At 38.3% G+C, this 21,312-nt stretch overlaps 1 protein-coding gene across 3 annotated transcripts in view; it reads right to left on the reverse strand.

Moving 5' to 3' along the window:
- Positions 1 to 5,463: 5,463 nt before the first annotated feature.
- Positions 5,464 to 21,312, reverse strand: part of TAFA1 (TAFA chemokine like family member 1) — a 584,591-nt gene continuing 568,742 nt past the window's right edge. For all 3 annotated transcript variants that reach the window (XM_044253199.1, XM_044253197.1, XM_044253198.1), the window contains exons 4-5: positions 12,210 to 12,334; positions 5,464 to 6,589 (exon numbers count right to left, since the gene is read on the reverse strand). In XM_044253199.1, the coding sequence (XP_044109134.1) occupies positions 6,572 to 6,589; positions 12,210 to 12,334 (143 nt within the window). In that variant the 3' untranslated portion in view covers positions 5,464 to 6,571. The remainder of the gene's footprint in view (positions 6,590 to 12,209; positions 12,335 to 21,312) is intronic.

Raw genomic sequence — 21,312 nt, forward strand, 5'->3', positions numbered from 1 at the left:
TGTAAGTATAAATTAGATTGTGTCACTGGCTAAAAACCTTTTTTCATCTCTTCCTGCCACGGTTTAGACAAAACTCGAACTTTTTGTGTAGCCCCATGATCTGACTCCAAGTTTACTTCTCCAAACTCATGCCACTTTGCTCTAACTACTCTGATTTGACAACATACAGAAAGAGACTTTGTTTCAGGCTTGCAGACACGTAGAAATTCTCCTTGGCTGAGGCCTTGGCGTATACTAATTCAGCCACCTGCAACACCCACACTGCTCACCCTCGCTCACCCTCACTCCCTATTTGGGTCTCTGCATGGCTGTTTTCTGCTACTGTCTGGTTCTTAGTTCCACCTCCTTCAAGAGACACTTCCTGCTTATCCTCCCCAAGCTCATGTTTCCCTTCCATTATTTACTTTTGTGGCTCCTTTTGCATGTCTTTTATCATGATTTATGGTTACTTGCTCACTGTTTTTTGTCTATTTCCCCTAGAACGATGTAAACTCTGGAGTTATCTCAGTATCTAGTACTGTGCCTGACACATAGTAACCACTCAGCAGGTTCTTGGTAATTGAGTGAACGAGTGAATGAATGAGTGAAAGCAGTCTCTGTCGCTGTGCTAGCTGTAAGAGTGGACAATGAAAAGTCATGCCTCTGCCATAACAAGGGTTCACATAGGAATCCGGTAGGACAATAGTCTGAATGACAAGAGACCAGATGTGGGGAAAAAATAGCCAGGTAATGACATTTTGTAGTTGCTGAAAATTGTCTTACACAGCAGATGGTTCAGGTCATTAGCAATTCAAGATCTGGATAAACAGTCTGGACCCCAGCAAGGTGCCTTCTCCAACATGCAATTACTTGCTTGTGCCAATGCCAACGCTTGAATGTAAGTTATATTGACATTTTCCAGTGGCTTAAAAACATTAGCAGTGGTAATGGCAAGTGGCAAATCCCACAAAGTTGAGCAAGATCAGTCTAGTCCTTGAGCATTCTAGCAAGAGAACATGAAATCATATTTTGGCTGTTAGTTACCCAAGTTTCTTTTTTTGTTTGCCTTCGGTGGGGCTAGCATTGACATGGAACGTCTAGGTGACACAGAATCATGGGAATCTGAGCACAACCACCACAGCTTACCTGCTGCTTTCCATTTATAACATATTTCCACTTTCTCTATTTCCCTCATTCTCCCATAACCTTTAAACTTGGGGCACGATCTCCATTTTATATACATGAAAACTCAGAGAGTACAGGCTTTTCTAGGTTATAAGTAGAAAACGAGGATTTGAATCTTTGGGGAGGGGGTTGGGGGCTGTACTAGCTCACAATCTTGGGGCTCTTTGCAATGGATATAGTCCTTTATCAGCCTGAAATGTGAAAGAGAGAAGAAGAAATGTTTCAGGGGGATGGGAGGGTTGGGGAGGTGGTGTATGTGTGTGTGTGTGTGTGTGTGTGTGAGAGAGAGAGAGAGAGAGTGAGAAATGGTGGGTGGGGGAGGGGTGAGAAACCTTGAGAGCTTCTAGATCTGGAGGAGGATCCAGCTCAGGGACAAAGAAGTCATGAATCTGCTTATGTGGGAAGGTATCTGTGGAACATGAAAGCAGGGAGAAAAGGCCATTCCAATTGGGCAGCCAGTTTGTAACATTCTTTAAACTAAATGTACAAGCTTCTCATATCTATTAGCACCAACTGGTGGGTTCTGCTGACTTCATACTGTCTCTTCCCAGTCCCTAAATTTTGCTTCCACACCAGCTTGTGACCCCCAGGTTGGAATCTATGGAAGTTTAATCAGTTAACTTCACTCTAGCCAGGGGCTGACCCCTTTTTGTAACCGTGGCATGCCCCCAGTTGAGGACAGTTGAGGTGGATCGATGCCCCCAGTGTTCTCAGTGGAAAAGTACGACAGTCTGCAGGTTAAGTGCAGTGAACGTCAAACAAGCTCTAACTCCATTGGTTTTTCTACCAGCGGAGGATGTACACAAAGACACAAATCCGAGAGAATAATGCAATGTTAGGCCAGACTTGTATTTCACTGGACGGTTTCATTCAAACTGGCATTTCATGGATGAAACAGAGTTGTTAGCCCTTTTCTTTTAATGCAAATTCAATGGGTTATAAATATCTAACAATTCGAGAAATCATACAAGCCTCTAGGTTTCTGGATTTTCCCAAAATAACAACCACCACCACCACAACAACAACAAATATAACAGAAGAACTGGGCCACCCTGACTCCCTAATGCTACAGGATAATAATATTCTGGAACCAATGCTAGCTGCTGAAAAGGGAAGGAGAGAGAGGGAAAAGCAGGCTACTCACTGGGAGCCTGATATGGGACTCAATCCCGAGACTGTGGAATCATGACCTCAGCTGAAGCAGACGTGAGCTGAAGACAGATGTTTAACAGACTGAGATACTCAGGCTCCTGACACCACTGTCTTGAGGCAAGTCTGGCCCCAGAGCTCCCTCAGCATGTGCGTGTGAGTGTACTGTCAGGTTACAGCTTCTCCGAACAGGTGGGAGTTAGGGCTGCCTGTATGCCACCTGATCTATAAACCAGTCTGTTAGGACTGGGGTCCCAGCTTTCATGTTTGATAATCAGTAGTTATTATTTTTTTAAATAATACAACTAGCTGCCAAGACAAAAAAATGAGAGCTTAACACGTGGTGAAACGTAAAGCAAACTAAATAACAAATAGATAAATAAATGAGAATGCTTTGCAGACCAATGATGTGAGAACATGTCACAACATCTCCTGATATGCCCCTAAGACCTTTTCAAGGAAAAAAAAAAGCCCTCTTATTCTACCTAAAAGTTTTAAATCTTTAACAGGAGATGTGTGTGTGTGTGTGTGTGTATGTATGCCTGCACAAGGAATTAATGATTTTCTCTTTAATTTTCTTTGAAGTGTGAACACGACTCTATTTTATCACTTTGTATGATGCCCGTGGGCACTAAGCCTTCTGATTCTACCACTGTTTTCCCTAGTCCAGAGCCCTCAGTTTTCTTAATATATTTTATATCCTATTTTCTTATATTTATACACTTGATGGAGGTGGCTTGAGCCCTAGAATTTCCTAGACACTAAATCTTTTATTTGGAAAGCAGACAGCTCATGAAAAGGGAAGTCGTATACTTCTTTGTCAGGTAAACCTTAATAGATTCTGAAATAGAAGTGTGAAGCTTAATTAAAAGAAAAACTAGTATTATGATTTGACATTTAACCTTCCAGGAGGGAGTACATATCCTACGTAGGCGAGGAATGTGTGGATCTCCTCATATAAACAATTTTTATACCCTTCATAACTTACATCAGTGACAATGGCAGGTTGGTATAATATACTGCGCTATAGAAAACCACTGTATTGCTTTGTGAAAGTTACTCTGGATTTGATCAGAAAATGATGTTGAATTTTTGTGTTGGTGAAAACATTCTTCATCATTTGATAACGGAAAAAAGCCTCGTAGTAAAACTTCTCAACGTGCTTGCCAAATCCATTAATAGATAAATCTAATCACACACACACACAAAAGTCAACAAATAAGCTTTACCTAACTCAAAAACCTGTCTTACGAAATGAGCCACATTTTCCATTTTACCAAGAGACGGGCTCTGGATGAAACCCTTTCCATTGGCTCTAAGTATGTTAGAACAGTGTCACACCTGATGTACAAGCTTAAAATCAGTCATACCACACCGAGCTCTTTATTTCCAGCAATAACATGATAAAAGTTTTTCAACAACAGATGTAGGCACGGAGTAGCTACTGAGTCCCTTAACTGAGATGGGTCCAATTTAAATACAACTTGATGGTTCACACATTTGTATAAGGGCCTTGATGAATCCAAATTGAATTTGATGACATTTACAAATATTTGCACTGTTTTATTGGATGGTTGCCTGATTCTGATGTGGTCTTTTTCTCCCTTTTCTCTTCTTCTAGGTCGTTTCAAGGGAGGTTATTGCATGAAGTGAACACTAGGAAATAAATTGGCAGACCTGGGCCTCTAGACTAACTCTTTCATGGACTTACAGGCTCTGGTTACAGAATGGGAGAAGCTGTAAGCTCCATGTATCATAAATTATGAGAAGCGTCTGTATGCGTGAGGCCATAGAAAAAAGAATATTCTTTTTTTTTTTTTATTGGATTTTAATTCAGGACAGATGCTTTTAAAAGGATATTCCAGGAAATACTCATCTCCTTGAAAAGGCCACATGACCAGGGAATTTGGAGGCAATAATAATGCTAGTACAATTTGTAATGGCAAGCATCTCATATTAGTTAACCTTACTGAAGAATGTTAGGAGGTTTTATATAAAAATCCAGATTTCTGGTTCTATTGAAAAAACTGAAGATGTGACAAGGCCGTGAATATATCCTCACACAGAAATTAAGCAGTGATGTACCGTCCATTAGTTAAGTAACCACCTTACATGTCTAGATTCTGGAAACTCTTGACTTGGCAATACATGTTTTAGTCTTTCTTGGAGATGTACATCATGTTTGTTTTAGGCTCTGAAAATTTCCCCAGTAAATATTTCTGTTTTATTTTACTGAAAAACTTTTCCCCAATGTATTTGATTATGGACGTTTTTTTCCTCCCCATTTTGGGACTTGCCATTCCAGATAATTTTTTGCATTCAGGATTTCAGGTTTTTCTCTGACGTTTACAAGTGACAGTCATTTGCTAATATATTAGTTGGTACATGAATGTGGACCATAAATTCACGGGATTCTGATTTTGCTGTATGGATTTTATGCTATCTTCTGGCAATATTTGTGAAGGTATTTGGAAAACCTAGATTTTGCAATTAGGAGTCTATTTCCATTTCTGTGTGCTTTTTATAGGCATTCAATATTCAGAGTCAATCTATCCGATCAGAGTATTTACATATTCAATCACACTTCAAGCTCTATCGGCAGACATGAAGGAACCTCTGGATTTCACCCAAGGTTTACCTTTAAAAATCCCCACTGGGGGACCACTTGTGCTAGCGATGTAGTAAGAGGTCCTAACCATGTGTACTCTCGAGAGAAGGCTTTGGAGAAAAAATCAGATATACGTGCCATATGCTAGGTTAAGTAACAGGAATGTTTGGTATTATTATGTTATCCCAGGTAGATAATAAATAGTATTTCCTTTCTATAATCATCATATGAGTAAGTTTTAAAAAGAGAATATGGAGAAAAATGTCTTTTTTGAAAAGTGAGTCCCATATGTCTCAATCAAGTGACCAGTAGAGGAACCCAATCATGGGATTTGACATTTCATCTTGCGGGCTATGTACACAGCAGTTATAGTAATGAATTTCTGATTTTCAAAATACTGGGATTAGAAATATTGGCTGTGATGGCAGCAAAGACCTCACAGAAAAAATTCTGGCTGACTACAAGTCTCTAAGCAGGGTGTTCTCTGGATTTGGCTAAGGCTGACTCAGGACAAATACATGGCAAATAAAGAGGACAAGTAGGTTTAGAAAGAAGTTATTTACCACTTTAATAGGGCTGCCCAGTATTTGGTCACATAGATCATTCTGAAATTTAATTGCTTTAATGGTCTTCCTGTCTCACCAGAAGAGATCTGAATCCTCTTGGAAAAAGCAAATCAAACATAGAAAGAGGTGCCATGATAAGACTTGTTGCTACAGCACTATGTACTTAATGATGCCAGACTTTGGATTTAATCGGAGGACATTTCTGCAGTCTAGGACAGCTATACAAAGCCTTAAGACATCGTATTTACAGAACTTATTAATACAGGGATCCATAATCTACCATAATTTTGCCAGAGTCTTAATAGCATGGTGGAGTTGCTCCCTCAAGAATCCTCATTGTCTTATCTGTGGAAAAGCTAGTAGTTCTAAAAATACTTTCCTGGAAGAGGTTAGAATGGTTATTATATATCAATTGAATATAAAGTATGGTTATGTAAGCCAAGCTTGCATGCTAATATTGCACAGGGTAGAAAGCAATAAAACAGGACAATGTGCTTCCTTGGGCCATCTGGTAGAAACAAAAGGAAGCTCTCGATTCAGTATTGTTATGATGCCTCAGATTCCAGGAGTCCACCTGTAGCTGGCCTTCCACTGTGAGTACCATGCTGAAATTTCAAAAGGGCACATGTCTTCTTCCTTGCCAATAAAAAAAGAAATTGCGACAAAACAAAATATCCAAACTCAAAGAGGTACACCAGCCGTCTCAAACTGTGGTATTGTTCATTTCTTGAAGAGAATATATAATATTTCAAAATATTATATATATACATATATTTAAAATGGTACAAAGGAACTATAGATCCAAATTAGAAGATAGTTGATCGTTCTTCGTAATCCCAAAAATTTTCATTGAGAAAACCCTTTTTTTTTTTAAAACCCACTTCCCATGGTGTTGCCAAAAGTGTGGGGTCTTCTCACTATAGAATACTTCGTGACACACAGTAAAAGCACTGTGATTATCTGGTAACCAGTCAAAGTGCAAATAAGAAATCCATTTGGCTTGTAACGTGTAAGATGTTTTAAATTCTTAAAATGTGTTTTCCGCAGAGGTGGTTTTCCTTTGCTTCTATAACAAATGCTTCCATTAGGTTCTTGGGTGAATCTGAAACCAAAGAAAGAAAGAAATTTCAGGGAAAAAAGAATGAGATGAAGGCATAAAGAAAGGTGAATAGGCAGAAAATGAGGACATCTTGAATTTATAGTATGTTGCTTCTTTCAAGTGCTCTGAAGCCAAAAATGTTAGTCTAGAACTGTAGTTCTCAAATGGTGATCAAAAAGCACACTGACAGGCCATCGTATTTTTATCAATTCATTACACTTATTTTGCCGCAGCTGAGGAGATAGGCTCTGGGAGCAATGAATAACCATGACCGGATTCACAGGCACGTGACCTACCCGGTGTTACACAGAGCCCGGTGCTGAACAGGCCCCCACACTTCATTTAATGACCTGCTACAGCAGTCTTGAAATTACTACTTATTTTTGAGCAAGAAGCCTTTTGTCATTTTTGCCTTGGGCCCTTCAGGTTATGTAGTTAGTCCCATGTCCGTTTGATGAGAATTTGAACTAAGTAAGTCATTCAATGGCCTTGTCAAGTTGGCCTGCTGAATCATGTAGAGGGTGGCATGAGGTAAAGTCACTGCCAAGGTTAGAACACATTTTCTTAGGAACACAGGAGACTCTTGTAGGATGAGGAACTCTTCCTCTCAATGACATGGCACTCAAGGGCAACTGAGAGCGAACTGTTACAACTTAGGGTGCCACTTAATATATTTGAATATGGTCCCAAAGACTTTAATGTTAAAAAAAAAAATGCATGCACAGAGAATCACTGGTGTGGGGCAGAAATGATGATTCTAAGAGAGTTGAAGTTTCTACTTTAGAGTTTTAGAACATAGGTATTTTTCTTCATCATCTCTAAGTTTTTTGTTTGTTTGTTTGTTTTCATCTCTAAGTTCTTTATAGTCTTAGGAATTGAGTGTTCTGAGTCCAGGGGTGGAGTCCATGAAAAGCTTTCAGGGTTGGGTGGGAACAGTAATAAAAGTTGGCTTTCAAAAGTTGGTTGCACCAGGGGCAGCACGTATCAGAAATTTTCACACATTTAAATTTTTATCCTCTCCATATGATTAACAGATTCTTCCAAACTTTGGTTTCTCATATTCCAGTAGTATTTATTACCTCCTGTTTCCACTGTCTTCTTCATCAAAGGGAGAGGGAAAGTGACATTTGCAAAACTGAAATGGAATTGCCTTTCTTTTGTCTGTGTCGAATTGCCATTCCGCCCCCACCCCTCCAACCTTAGGTCCTATCCTCCATGGAAGAACAGGAGATTGGTCATACCCACCTTTCCATCGCCAAAACTTGACTACACTAACTTTAGATAGAAGAGGTTTAAATATATTTATTGGTTAAATAAATGAATCATTCACTCTAACCCAGGGGCAATTTTGACAACATAAATTGATTTATTTTTCCCTCCTGCAATTTCCCCATCTACCCACCCTGCACACCTCACTCCTGCCCCACCTTCTTACCCTTCTCTCTTAAAGATAGTTCATGCAAAATGGTCTGGACATCGGGATTGTATAGGCTTTCATAACACTTCAGACCCAGTGGAATTTTGAGTGATAAAGCTGGGATCTATCCAAGCTAGTACATTACCCTTCTGTAGTATAAAAAGAACTGGCTGATGAGAATGGATGGAGATACGCAAAGTCAGAGTTGCCATTAGGAGGATGGGTCCGGCAGGGTGTGGACAAATGACTGTAGTGGATTTGTGTAAATCATCAATTTGACAAGATACCCATTGTGGTTAGGTGTGCAGTCTGAGGTCTGCTAACTCACCCTTTTAGGGAAAGGGAACTTGACTCTACATTGTGCAAATCTAACTGCTGATTATCTCATTAATCTGAAAGACACTAACATACTGAGTTGAAGGAAATCCGAAGTTGCTTGATATGTTCCCAGATATTATACCAGATTATGCTCTGTTATTGTAATCTGCTGATTTTTCCTTCCAAGCGCCTTTAGTTTTCTCCTCATTTTATTCCCTTCCTCATTATGATCCCAAACGATGAATGTTCACTTTTTACATGTGAATTATTACAGCATTGTCAAACAACTTATTTTCTCCAGGGAAAAGTCTAGCTTTTTAAGGCATCATTCCTGAATATACAGAGTATACATTTATTCCTGAATGCATTGGATGCATTGTCCCCAACTTTCTTTTTTTTAAAATACACATTATACCATATTACACCTTATTATTTTGTATATATTACATAAAATTCTTATTATAGGGAATTAGCTCAACTAATTTTTGGAGATTGGCAAATTCAGAATCTACAGAGCCAATTTTCCAATAGTGTCACCACCTTTCAAACTTATGTTTTGGATATATAAGTTTAAAAGAAAGAAATAAACCAATAGGTTTCTAAAACCATAAGAAAAGATTTTTTGTCAATATCTGAATTGGTGTGTCTTGCCACAGACTACCAACAAAGCAATTTTAATGAAACAACTGAAGCGACGGTTAAGTGGGAATAGGGTTAAAATTTAGCCTTGAGGCTTTACCCAAATGTACCAGACTTCTTCCCAGGAGGGTTTCTGTCACCAGCTTTACTGTACCCCCTGCTGGATTTTGGAAAACTTCTCAGGAGTGACTATTTTTTCTCTGTAAAATGACATCCAGGAAGCTTCCTCTTTCCCTAAGGTTCATTCTCTCCAATCTCCTGAAAGGGAAGTCTATGCTGGCTTCTACTTATCTTTTCTCCTTCCCTCTATAGGTTATATTATCATCTAAATCTAATTATCCCAAGGTTTTCCTTCAGATTGTGTCCCATTACTCTGGCTAGTTCCCATTCTGCAATATTTGGTCCTTTAAATGAAACAATGATTTTCTACTCTCCATCCTCCTTAAAAATGAGCATGATGAACCTCTGAATTAGATCACACTTTGAAATATCTTTTGTTTATCTATATTTCACAGACTGCTGAGAATTTTGAGTTAGAATGATTATTTAGGAAATAACTCATAATAGCAAGGTTTTGAAAAAAACCTATATAAGGAAAAATGATACCCAGGACTCTATCTTGCAAATCTCTTCATATTGGAGTTATTTTTAAAAATTAACAGTATGAAGGTAACTCTCTATTGCCATTAACAAGCTGGGCATGTTTCTTCTTCTTTTTTTTTTTTCTTTTATGTTTTTTTTTTCCCCTTAAGAGCACTCTCTTTGAATCAGCCTTGTACATAAGAACCAAAGAGTTGATTTTATTTTTCTTCTTACTTTAAGAACTTGTTTTTTTTTAATCCTAAAGTTTACCTCTTAGATAAGAACAGAACAATGAAAACCTATGACTCATAATTAAAGTACATCTGAATATCGAACTGTTTTAAATGTTAAACTACCAGAGGCAATATTTGAAGTATGTAGGCATATTTCTACTCTGACTGGGACAAACACACCAGGGCATACTAGAAAAATTAATATAAAACCTATTTCGGAGCACATAATTTAAGGACTGGTGTTGGCATGCCATTTATATAGAAGGGAAAGTTCCTTTATGTATTAGCTGCACTTAATTGTGCCTTTGTGTTTAAAAGTGTGTATTTGACTGTGAATTTCTTTGCAAGGAAGTGGAGGAGATAACTAAGTCAGTAGTAGTGTCTGGGTTCTCTCAAGGTGTTAAAAGGTATTTTCCTAGTGTTTCCTTTCTTCCTTTTCTAAAGACAGTGTGGACATTTATTAGTTGAGTGGTGTGTTGCTCACACGACTATAGAGCAGTCTCTTATTTCCTCACTTGAAATGGATGCACACATTAGAAAAGGTACATCCTCTGCTTTCAAACCAACTGCGTGGGTGATTTACTTCTCTTGTACACTCAGCGGTCTTGGTTGCATTCATCCCACCCAGGACAGTAGCAAACACAGTATACTCCAGCCTCTATTGCTGTGAACAGACCTGCACTGTACTTCAGGAAGAACAGAAAATGTCTAGGAGGTATTTATAATATGTTTTAAAATATACTCTACAGAGGCCAAATCAAAGAAAATTACAGTCATAAAAAGTAGCATTAACATTTCTGTGTTTTGTTTATTTATTTTCTGTCTTCCAAAGAGTCCTCTAGTTGGTACCCTTGGAATTTCACATACTTAAATCCTGAAATAATTGGACTTGTGTTATTGTTCTTTACCAAGTTTCAGGTCTGGAGGAACCATGGGAGCAGGGCTTATGTTCAATAAAGGGAGATCAGTTATCATTTGAAAGAGGAAATAGAGATTTGGCAGAAAACATATCAGCAACCAGCTTGAAATAATGGTGATCGAATTCCAGTCGTACTGGTCATGATTCAGAGTAGCTGAAAACCGACTTGGGAGAGCATCTTCAGATGGTTTAGTAGAATTAGTTTCAGGCAAAATGTAACCTGAAAAGGGAAACCTGAAATCCATGCTTCATCCGTTAATGAAGATGGTTTCTGGAGGTAAATGTCATGAACTGGGTTCATTTCGAATAATCTCTCCTGAGGGTGTTTCTTTGAACTGAAATATGATAATCCATGCCGAGTGTCTCAGGTGCACAAAAATGCATGTTAACAGGTAGGATGTTCAGGAACCTCTCCTGGCCATGAGCCAAGGAGGTATAATCTTTTACTACTTATTGTGGCCAATACTGGCAACTAAATTTGATATGCAAAGATTCTCTATTTATTTTTATATCTAAAACAGGTTTTATAAGGTATGATGTTTTCTGCATCACAAGGCTGCAACTATCAGTTTTATTTCTTGAAAGGATAACATCGAGAAGGAAGATCAACTTACAACTCATTATATGGGGGCGGGAATCAGGGATGTCCTTTTAAATTTGAGTCACCCTTTTTGGCAGGCTCAAATTCAATATGTTGGAATTTCTAAGTAGTCGTGCTTGCTTTCAACAATACCCAATGCATTAAAATACATACACACGTAACAGGGCTCATGGTCACATGATACAGATACGTGTAATAGACACGTGTTAAAATATTAACATTGTTCTGTTAATGTTGAATAAATGCTGTCTTAAATGCTCCAAGCAACCTTCCTCCCCCTTTAGTACTCCCACATTGTCCTATGATCTAATATCTACAGGGTCAATGGCTGGCCTGGCCGGGGCTCTCTAACCTGCCATCGCAACACCAATTCTGATGAGTTGGTTGGCCTCCCTATGCAGGTTGTTTCGTATTTTGAAGGTAACTCCTTATTTTACCACAGAAATCAAGGAATGAAAATTCACATGACAAAAACCTTTCACTTCTTTAAAAAAAATCATTAACTAAATCTTTGAAAGACCTATAGAACATGGCTGTACTTAAATGCAGTTTTTCTCAGCAAACCATCTGGATGAGTTAGGCAAGACCTTTATTTTATAATCTCTTTTGAGCACCACAGTTGTTGGCTGAATTATTTGAATAATTACTGTCTCTCTTCCCTTTGGCTATGACACCCCAGCCTTATTTATGAGCCAGTCACAGAAACACTGAAGTGCTCAGTATGGAAAAGTCAAGTTCAATCTCCAGCTTCTTGTTGATGGATGGACACCGATATGAATGTTTAAGAATGTTTTCTGTCAGGGAAAGGCTTTTTTATCTCCTGTTCAAAGCTTCTCTGGGGGCAGTTTGTAGAACCCAAAGGCAAACAATACAGTGGGTAACATGCATGAAACATTTGAAAGAAATCCACTTACTCTTGTGGTCTTAATTTTATTGCCTGTAGCGCACATCCATCCGGAATTATCAGGTAATGTCTTACACTCTTCTCCTTCTAGACAAGGCTCCATCTCACACCACCATTTGCCAATCACTATGGAAGCTGCATGGAAACAGGAAACAAGTGTGTTTGCATTCATCCGAACAACTCGGGCACAGGGGCCGTGACCTTCTGGAAGTGTCAATTCCCTTTCGAGCACGCAAATTTCTCTTTAAGCTTCTATGATTGGCTAAGCATTCTCTCTGAAGAAGAGTAATATTTTCATGTATCAGTCTCAACATTGCAAATATAATTTTATGCTGACTGGCTTGATCAAGCAACATTTTGTCAAAAATCTCCTCAGACAACGAAAGATGAAAACATATGGTTGGGAAGACATACTTTTTGGAGGAGCTTCTATGTTAGTTTTTACAAAACAAGGACCTGTACTATTTCTCTTTAGGGACAGGGACAAAAGTGTTAACTGCTCTTCAGAATGACAGAACTATTCCCTCGGGAAGGCCAGTTTATCCATCCAGCATTAGGGTTAATCCCCCAACCTAATGCTTTTGAGAAAAAAACCAAAATGCTGGAAGCATGAAAGAAAACCTGCAAAATAAAAACTAAGAGTAAAAATTAATAAAAGTACTTGTTTACAATCAAAGGTATGTTTGAGGTGAACTGGGTTTCCTTTTGATGTTTCATCTGATGTGGCTGGAACTTTGGAAAGTTAAACCTCTGATTAAAAAGCCCCACTTTTCAGGGGAGGATCACAGATGACCACAACAGGAAGCTGGCAATGAATTTAGTGGATCTATTTATAGCACAGGCTTGTTTTTTGATCATAAGATTTTATAGGATAGTTACTGGATCACTCCGCACAAATCAAGAAGGTCCAATCTTCCCTAATGCCTTAATGAGGGAAGAATTATTTCTGCCATCCCAAATTCTCAAATGTCTGCCCGTGTCTCTTTCTGGCACTTTCCAAATGGCTTGTTTTCACACTGGCCTGGAACCCTAGTTCTGTAGATATTCACCCCTCAGCCCCTTACCCTCCAAAGAGGAGGCCCCACTGTGATGCTTCCTCTCATAAAGACAAAGAGGTCAGATGACATCTGTTAACATCACAGAGGATTCATATTTCAATGGAATGGAGTAACATCCCCCCTCCCCAAAGTGAAGCAAGAGCATCCATTGAAATTCTTCTGCCATCCAGTGTTAGGCATTCTGTGGAAGGAGTACCTTGCTAACTTATAAGCAAACGGTTTAACCATATGGCCATGCCTGCATTCAAGTTTTCCTCTTTCTATACTACCCTTACTTTGGACTTGCCCTCCTTTGGAATCCAGCCTACAGATTGCAAAATTTTGATATTATATGCAAAACCATGTCTACTCTGTTATCCAGTCAATTTGAGGAATTTTGCAAGGGTAATTTGCCTCTGTTTGGTTCATACCTTATGTGTGGACCAGACTGAACAGCATAAAATGCATCTCTATTGGAATACAGCACGCAAGTATAGAAAATAAAATCTTGTAAATAGTCTATCCGTATGCAAAACAACGTGGTATTTCAGTAAAACACAGAGTAAGTAGCAACAGAAGATATCTTGCGCAAGATAGAGAATGATTATGAGTTTTTCTTTTCCTTTTTCTTCTCTTCTTTTCTTTCTTAAGATTTATTTATTTATTTGGGGGGGTAGGAGAAAGAGAGAGTACCAGCATGCATGTGCAAGTTGGGGAGGGGCAGAGGGAGATAATCTCAAGCAGATTCCTGCTGAGCACGGAGCCTAACGTGGGGCTCAATCTTACAACCCATGAGACCATGACCTGAGCGGAAACCAAGAGTCAGACACTTAACTAACTGAGCCACCCAGGTGCCCCAGGAGCACTTTTCTTTTCAATAGCGGGGCTCTGTATGAGGGTATAGAATAGGGTCACATTCCAGTCATAGGTAAGGGACCATATATATAGGTGCCTTAATAAGAGACAATAGTAAATAAGAGACGCATGTATTTTGGAGGCAAGAAAAACACTTGTACTGTTGAAAGGGGACAAAAATAAATTGCCAGGCTTCCCGTGACATAAGATCAATGGCAGGGTTTGGCAGTGTTTATCAAGAGACCACAGTTCGAAGCTTCCTTTCGGCCAGCACTTAGTCAGCAACAGGCTGGTGACATTTGCCACACTTGTCCCCTGAAATCCCACCTAATATCTCATGATTGCTGCCCTGAATCAACACCAAGAATGGAAACCATCTGGTCTGAGCTCTGAGGGAAAACCACCTTTCCCGACAGTCTCCCATTTAGCGGTTGTGACTTTTTTCCCCCCGTGGAGGCACACAAATAACGAACAAACTGCCAGTAAGGTCAGCTTCAGCATCTTTACTTCCTTCAAAAGGACACTGTTCCCTCTTCTCTAGGCTGCTCTCTGCCCTCTAAGAGCTGGCTTACTTTGTTGCAGGCTAACAAAGGAAATTCTCTTTTAAGCATTAGTATCTTCTCAATGACAATGTAGACAATAGGAAAAAAAAGGCATCTCAAAACCCACAGATCACCTTTAATTCCAGGGAATAAAGGTCCACTGACTCACAGGGAAAAAGGAAAGGCTTTCTAAGAATAAAAAACATCCCCAGACATACCTATAGTCTCTAAAAATTCCTATTACACTTGCTTCTCCTAAATAGGGTTTGATGCTTGGACATTACCCTCTGGTTTATTAGAATTGAGTTCATTCTTCCAGTGTTGCTTTTCTAAAGATGCTATTAGACTGACTTTGCTTCTGATTTATGCATTACATGGTCATTTTAACATACATCACTTCATGTCTTAGGTCAAACTACAGTTTTTTTTCATAACTTTCTTTCCCCATATACTCATATTTCCTGCAATAACTTCAAGAAAATTCAGGGAGTATTTATAGATTACTCCCTCTTCCATACTGGAAGCTACCTAAAACCTTCAGATTATTGGAAGAGGAATGATTTAAAGAGATTTAACACAGTGGGCTAACATAAATGTTACCTGTTTTTATAATTTTTCTCATAAGAAAAATGTAAACACAAATAACTCTAAATATCTTGCATTATAATGGTCAGTGCAGTAATAAAAATGACAACTGAGGTTCCTGATGGTTTCTTCTATGTTTCTCTGTTAGGTACCTTAAATGTTATTATCTAATTTTCATAGCATTTTTTTTCCAATTTATTTATTTTCAGAAAAAACAGTATTCATTATTTTTTCACCACACCCAGTGCTCCATGCAAGCCGTGCCCTCTATAATACCCACCACCTGGTACCCCAACCTCCCACCCCCCCGCCACTTCAAACCCCTCAGATTGTTTTTCAGAGTCCATAGTCTCTCATGGTTCACCTCCCCTTCCAATTTACCCAAATTCCCTTCTCCTCTCTAACGCCCCTTGTCCTCCATGCTATTGGTTATGCTCCACAAATAAGTGAAACCATATGATAATTGACTCTCTCTGCTTGGGTATTATTTTGAACCATGGATGAAAAACCTGAAGTCCAGGGGGCTAAATACGTTTGCCAAGCTTACACACGTAAGAAGTGTAGGAATTAAGACTAAAATGCAGGCCTGGGGGCGCCTGGGTGGCTCAGTGGGTTAAAGCCTCTGCTTCAGCTCAGGTCATGATCTCGGGGTCCTGGGATAGAGCCCCGCATTGGGCTCTCTGCTGAGTGGGTAGCCTGCTTCCCCCTTTCTCTCTGCCTGCCTCTCTACCTACTTGTGATCTCTGTCTGTCAAATAAATAATAAAACTAAAAAAAATAAAATAAAATGCAGGCCTGCTTACTGATAAAATCCATGATTTGCATCATAAATGTGCAAACTCATTCTAGTTTTGTGTTCAGGATTCTCAGAACTCTTTAAAAGCATTTACTGACTGCTGAGTGAATGAATGAATTCTCTCTGGTATATGATTACTGAAAATAAATTTCATACAAACACAAAACACTTGAGGCAAACACAAAACATTTAATTTCTTATAAAATTAATGTAAAAATATTTTGGGTAAGAGCCAGTTTATATCACATTTGTTTCTTCCTAGACAGAGCTACATATTGCTTGATTCTACTACTTATTGTGTTTTAGTAGTAAGTCCCAGCAGTGAACAATTTTTGAAGCCACAAGAAATTTGTGACATAAATGCCTAATTTCTATGAGGACTCTTTATCCCCTAGAAGAACTGAGTTAATTAAATATAAGCTGCAAAAACCAACTCTCTCTTATCTGTGGTGATTATAAAAGAGACTCCCTTTTAGCCCTGGGGTTCTGGAATTCGCTCTATGAATGTGCCATATTTAGGAAAATATCCGGTCTCCCACTTTTTCAAGAATGTTCATCTTTCCTTAAGAGATTTATAAAATCACTAAAGCTACTTTAATCATAAGTTTTGATTTCTCCCTTGTACCATGTCCTGTTGCTACAAACCAAAAGAGAGACTTGTCAAAAGAGAATCAACCCATCAGTGATAAATCTTAAATGACCAGAAATCCTTTTGTTATTGTTGTTGTTGTTACTCACTTTGAGACCTTTTTCCACATAAAGAGAACACGGTACTGGTAAGCAATGGGCTTAATAAGTACAGCAAATATACATTAGTTTGTTGAAGAAGTGCCATTCCTGTTTATCATTTCAATAGACAATATTTGGGTCTCAACTCAGTAAATGGTCTTTGAGCACTTTTTATAGTCAAAGGACTACCTGATTTAGTGAGATGGATCAAATAATGACCATGACCTAGTCTCCACCCTGAGAGCTTACAGTTTAGCTCAGAGTTTCTCAGTATGGGCACAACTGGCATTTTGGCATGAATTACTATAAGGGGGTATAAATGAGCAAAGTGCTCCCTTGGCAGTAAGTACGTTATTGTGCTGGAAGTGTAGGCTCACCCTGGGGAGTGGGAAGAGAAAAATTTTAATAAGATTGTGGAAGTTCTTGAAAGCATGAAGCTCAGGCTGGGTTTTTGTTTTGTTTTGTTTTCCTTAAAGGAATGATAAGTCACTGAATATTCTAGATTCTGTGTGCAAAGGGAAGAGATGATTAATGGGATGGTTGGGAAAGATGGATTTGGCTGTGATGTACAAGATGCAAGAAGAAAGAAACAAACAGCTGAAATGCTATATAAGCATGGCTGCATTCACATAGGAGGGCTAGATCTGGATTTTGGTTGCCTACTCCAGAATTGTGAAGAAGGGCAGAGCTGAAAGCAATGTCAGGAACAACTGCGGAAATCATATGACTAATAACTCAACTACATCTACTGTAACCCTCACTACATGGGACTAGTATTATTAGTTCATGTACCTGCCTATTCACCAGACAATGTGCCCCTGGAGGGCAGGGCTCCTACTACCTTCATTGTTGAATGGCACAGAGTAACTCAAGACAGGTTTAGAATTTATGAATGAGTGAATTAAAAAAAAAAAAGAAATAGAGAAAAAGAAAAAAATAGTGCTTATATGAAAGGATTGGGAGGATTTCATGAGAAAGCGCATTCAAAACACTTAGCAGAGCGTCTGGCATTCAATAAATGTTCAATAAATATTAGCTATTATTATCATCAGCGTCATCATTTTTATTACTCTAAAGAATAAAATCACTGCAAAACAGAAAAGGCAATTCCTCACGAAGTGAGAGAGTGAACCATTGTTCTTCAATATTATGCCAAACTCTCAGCTTGCTTCTATGACTTATGAGAGTTTGAGCATAAATTAAATAGCTGAGCATATGATTTCATTCATGTTCCCAGAAGTAGGTTATAAGTACATCAATCAAGACAAATTTCCCAGCTCATTTTTGTGCGACCTGTCATGCAGTTTAGGCAATGGCTGGAACTCCATGAGAGGACTGGAACAGCTCTCTTGCCTTCCTTTATGCACAAGTTGTTGTAACAGCTGTTACAATGCTCTTCTTCAAAGGACCTGCCTGTGACTCCCTCTGTGTTATTGTCTTTATCAAAGTAAAGTTAAAGGCATAGAATAATGTGGCTGGCAATCATTCCAAATCCCCTCTTTCCTGCGAGCCCACATTTAAGGTTAGGATCCAGGGTAGAGAGACATTATGTAATAGTTAACCTCTAAGCTCTTGGATATAAGATAGAAAGACCTGGGTTTGAATCTGAAGCCCACTACTCACTGGTAGTATTGCTTTGGAAAGTTGCTCAGGTCAACTCTAAGGTTCTTGATTTATAAATGCAGTTAATAGAAATCACAACTGGTAATAGTAAATTTTTAAGTGAGGTCAGCATCTTAGTATGATACATAATAAACTTTATACTTAACATGTGGCAATTATTCTGTTACTTGTCCATGTGTCCTCTGTCCTCCTATATATATATATCTGTCCAATCATCTTCATAGAGAGTTAATGCCTTATCTTATTGGACGTTCATACTAATTGTGGGATGCATATATTCAGTTTTTGCTAACTAGACTGTGTTTATTTGTAGGGTCTACAATATATTTCGGAAACATACATGGAACTAATGACATGATTGATTAGTATTGCTTTCCTTCTACAAATTCTATTCCAGTGCTTTTCAAACTGGGGCAATTTTATCTTCCTTGAAGGTATTTGAAGACAAAGTTTACTTTATTTATTCAGAAGTTATTCACTAACTGCTGTTAATGATATAAATAAATATAAAACAGACACAGTTCCTATCCTAAAGTAGCTTACAGTCTATTGTAGGAGATAAATACTAATTGTGATGATGTGATAATACACACAGACAAATCATGAGAAGGATACTAGGGACACTAATGAGGGGATCTGCTTTGAATCATCAGGGTGATATAGTAAGAAGAGACCTTATTAAATATAAGGGTGCCTATATCTTTTCGATTAGTCTTTTCACTTTAGATAAATACCCGATAGTGGAGTTATTTCATTATATGATGTTTCTATTTTTAAATTTTTGAGGAAACTCCATACTCTTTTCCACAGTGGCTGTACTAATTTACATTCCCACCAACAATGCATGATGGTTCATTTTCCTCCACATTCTCACCAACACTTGTTATTTCTTGTGTGTGTGTGTGTGTTTAAACCATTCTGACAGGTGAAGGTGGCATCTCATCGTGGTTTTGACTTGCATCTCCCTGATCATGAGTTTATGTTGAGCAACTTTTCATGTGTCTGTTGGCCATCTGTGTGTCTTTTGTGGAAAAATGTCTTTTCAGGGCCACAGCCCATTTTTAAATTGGATTGTTTATGGGTTTTTTTTGGCGTTGAAGTGTATAAGTTTTTAATATATTTTGGACACTAACTCTTTATCAGATATGTCATTTGCAAATATCTTCTCTCATCTAGAAGCTCACTTTTTTGTTTCATTGGTGGCATCATCATTTACAACAACCAAGATATGGAAGCAGCCAAAACGTCCGTCAATAGATGAGTGATTAAAGATGATGTGGTATGTACACACACACACACACACACACACACACACAGAGGAATATTATACAGCCATAAAAGAGTAAGATCTTGACATATGCTACAACATAGATGGACCTAGAGGGTATTATACTAAGTGAAATAAGTGAGACTGAGAAAGACAAATACCATATGATTTTACTCATGTGTGGCATCTAAAAAACAAAACAACTGAATCAAAATAGAAGAACACAAAAGGCAGCGTCAGACCTATACCTACAGAAAACAAACTGAAGTTTGCCCGAGGGAAGGGAGGTGGGGGATGGGCAAAATGGGTGAAGAAGAGTGGGAAATACAGGCTTCCAGTTATAGAAAGTTACGGAAATAAAAGACAGGCATAGGAAATATAGGCAATGACACTGTAGTAGCACTGTAAGATGACAGACAGTAGTTCCACTTGAGTACAGCATAAAGTGTGTAGAATTTGAATCCCTGTGTTGTACACTTAAAACTCACGTAACATTGTGAGTCAACTACAGTCAAATAAAAAATGAAAGAAAGTCTTCATTGCTGAGGTAAAAACTAAGTAATCAGCAAAATTGTTTCCATAGTAAAGCAAATAAGTATATATATATTATGAGGTAGAAGTCTAACTTCACATGAATTTTAAGATAAGACACTTAATCTTTTGCTTGTCACAGGCTGTTCCAAGCTGTCTTATCAGAATGCAGGGGTATAGTTTCAACTGCTCTGAACAAAGCTATCTGCTCTGGTGACAAGGAATATTCAGATTTTTTTATCAACTCAAGGGAATGCTCTTAATTCCTGCCAATTCTAATATTCTTCTTTGTGTGCTCTATACCAAGGTTGCAGTCCCTGGCTTATCATGCACTTTCAATACCTGATAACTCTATCCTTGTGCCCACTTATAAATTAAACTCTGCATGTCTTGGTTTCACTAAATCAGTGGTTTTATTTTAGAATTTAATTCAATGATATTTTTCCCTTTGTAGACATAATTTTAAATCTATGTTTAAGAAGAAACATCAAGAATCATGATTATTAAATAAATTTCCTATTGAACACTCCTGAATTCTCAAGTTTAACATTCTGTGATTAAAACATTCAAGAGCAACCCCATAGTTTATGATAGAGTGGGATTTGTAATTTTGTTGAGACCCATGCATTCTGATGCTCTGGTTTTTGCCAACCAGAGAAATCTTTGGTTATCCTTCTTAATTTTAAAAGTAATATCTACTCTTTTCCAAAATTCAAAGCATACAGATATTTAGCAAAAGGAAAGTAAATGTAGTCACATTAAGCAGAAGTAGACTGCTACATTTGGCTATGGATTTTCCAGTCTTTTTCTCTAATTATTCTTGACACAGCGTTCAGAGTGATCTTTAAAATGCAAATCATTTCATATCAGTCCTCTGCTTAAAACTCTCCAATTGTGTCAGCACATGGAATAAATTCTATACTCCTTACTCTAGCCTTCAAAGAGCCATGTTACTTGGTTCATCCTATCTCTCCATCCATTTTTTTTTTCTTACCAGCTCCATCTTCACCCTCCAGCAATTGCTCTACCCCCTCAAGCTCTTCTGCAAACACGTGAATCTCTTTTCTGATTTGGCTCACCCTCTGTCCTGGGCATGTTCATCCAGAATTGACATCAACTGAGCCTCAATTCAACTGTTTTGTTTTGTTT

Source organism: Neovison vison, chromosome 6 (genome assembly GCF_020171115.1).
Source record: "Neovison vison isolate M4711 chromosome 6, ASM_NN_V1, whole genome shotgun sequence".
Taxonomy (NCBI): Eukaryota; Metazoa; Chordata; class Mammalia; order Carnivora; family Mustelidae; genus Neogale; species Neogale vison.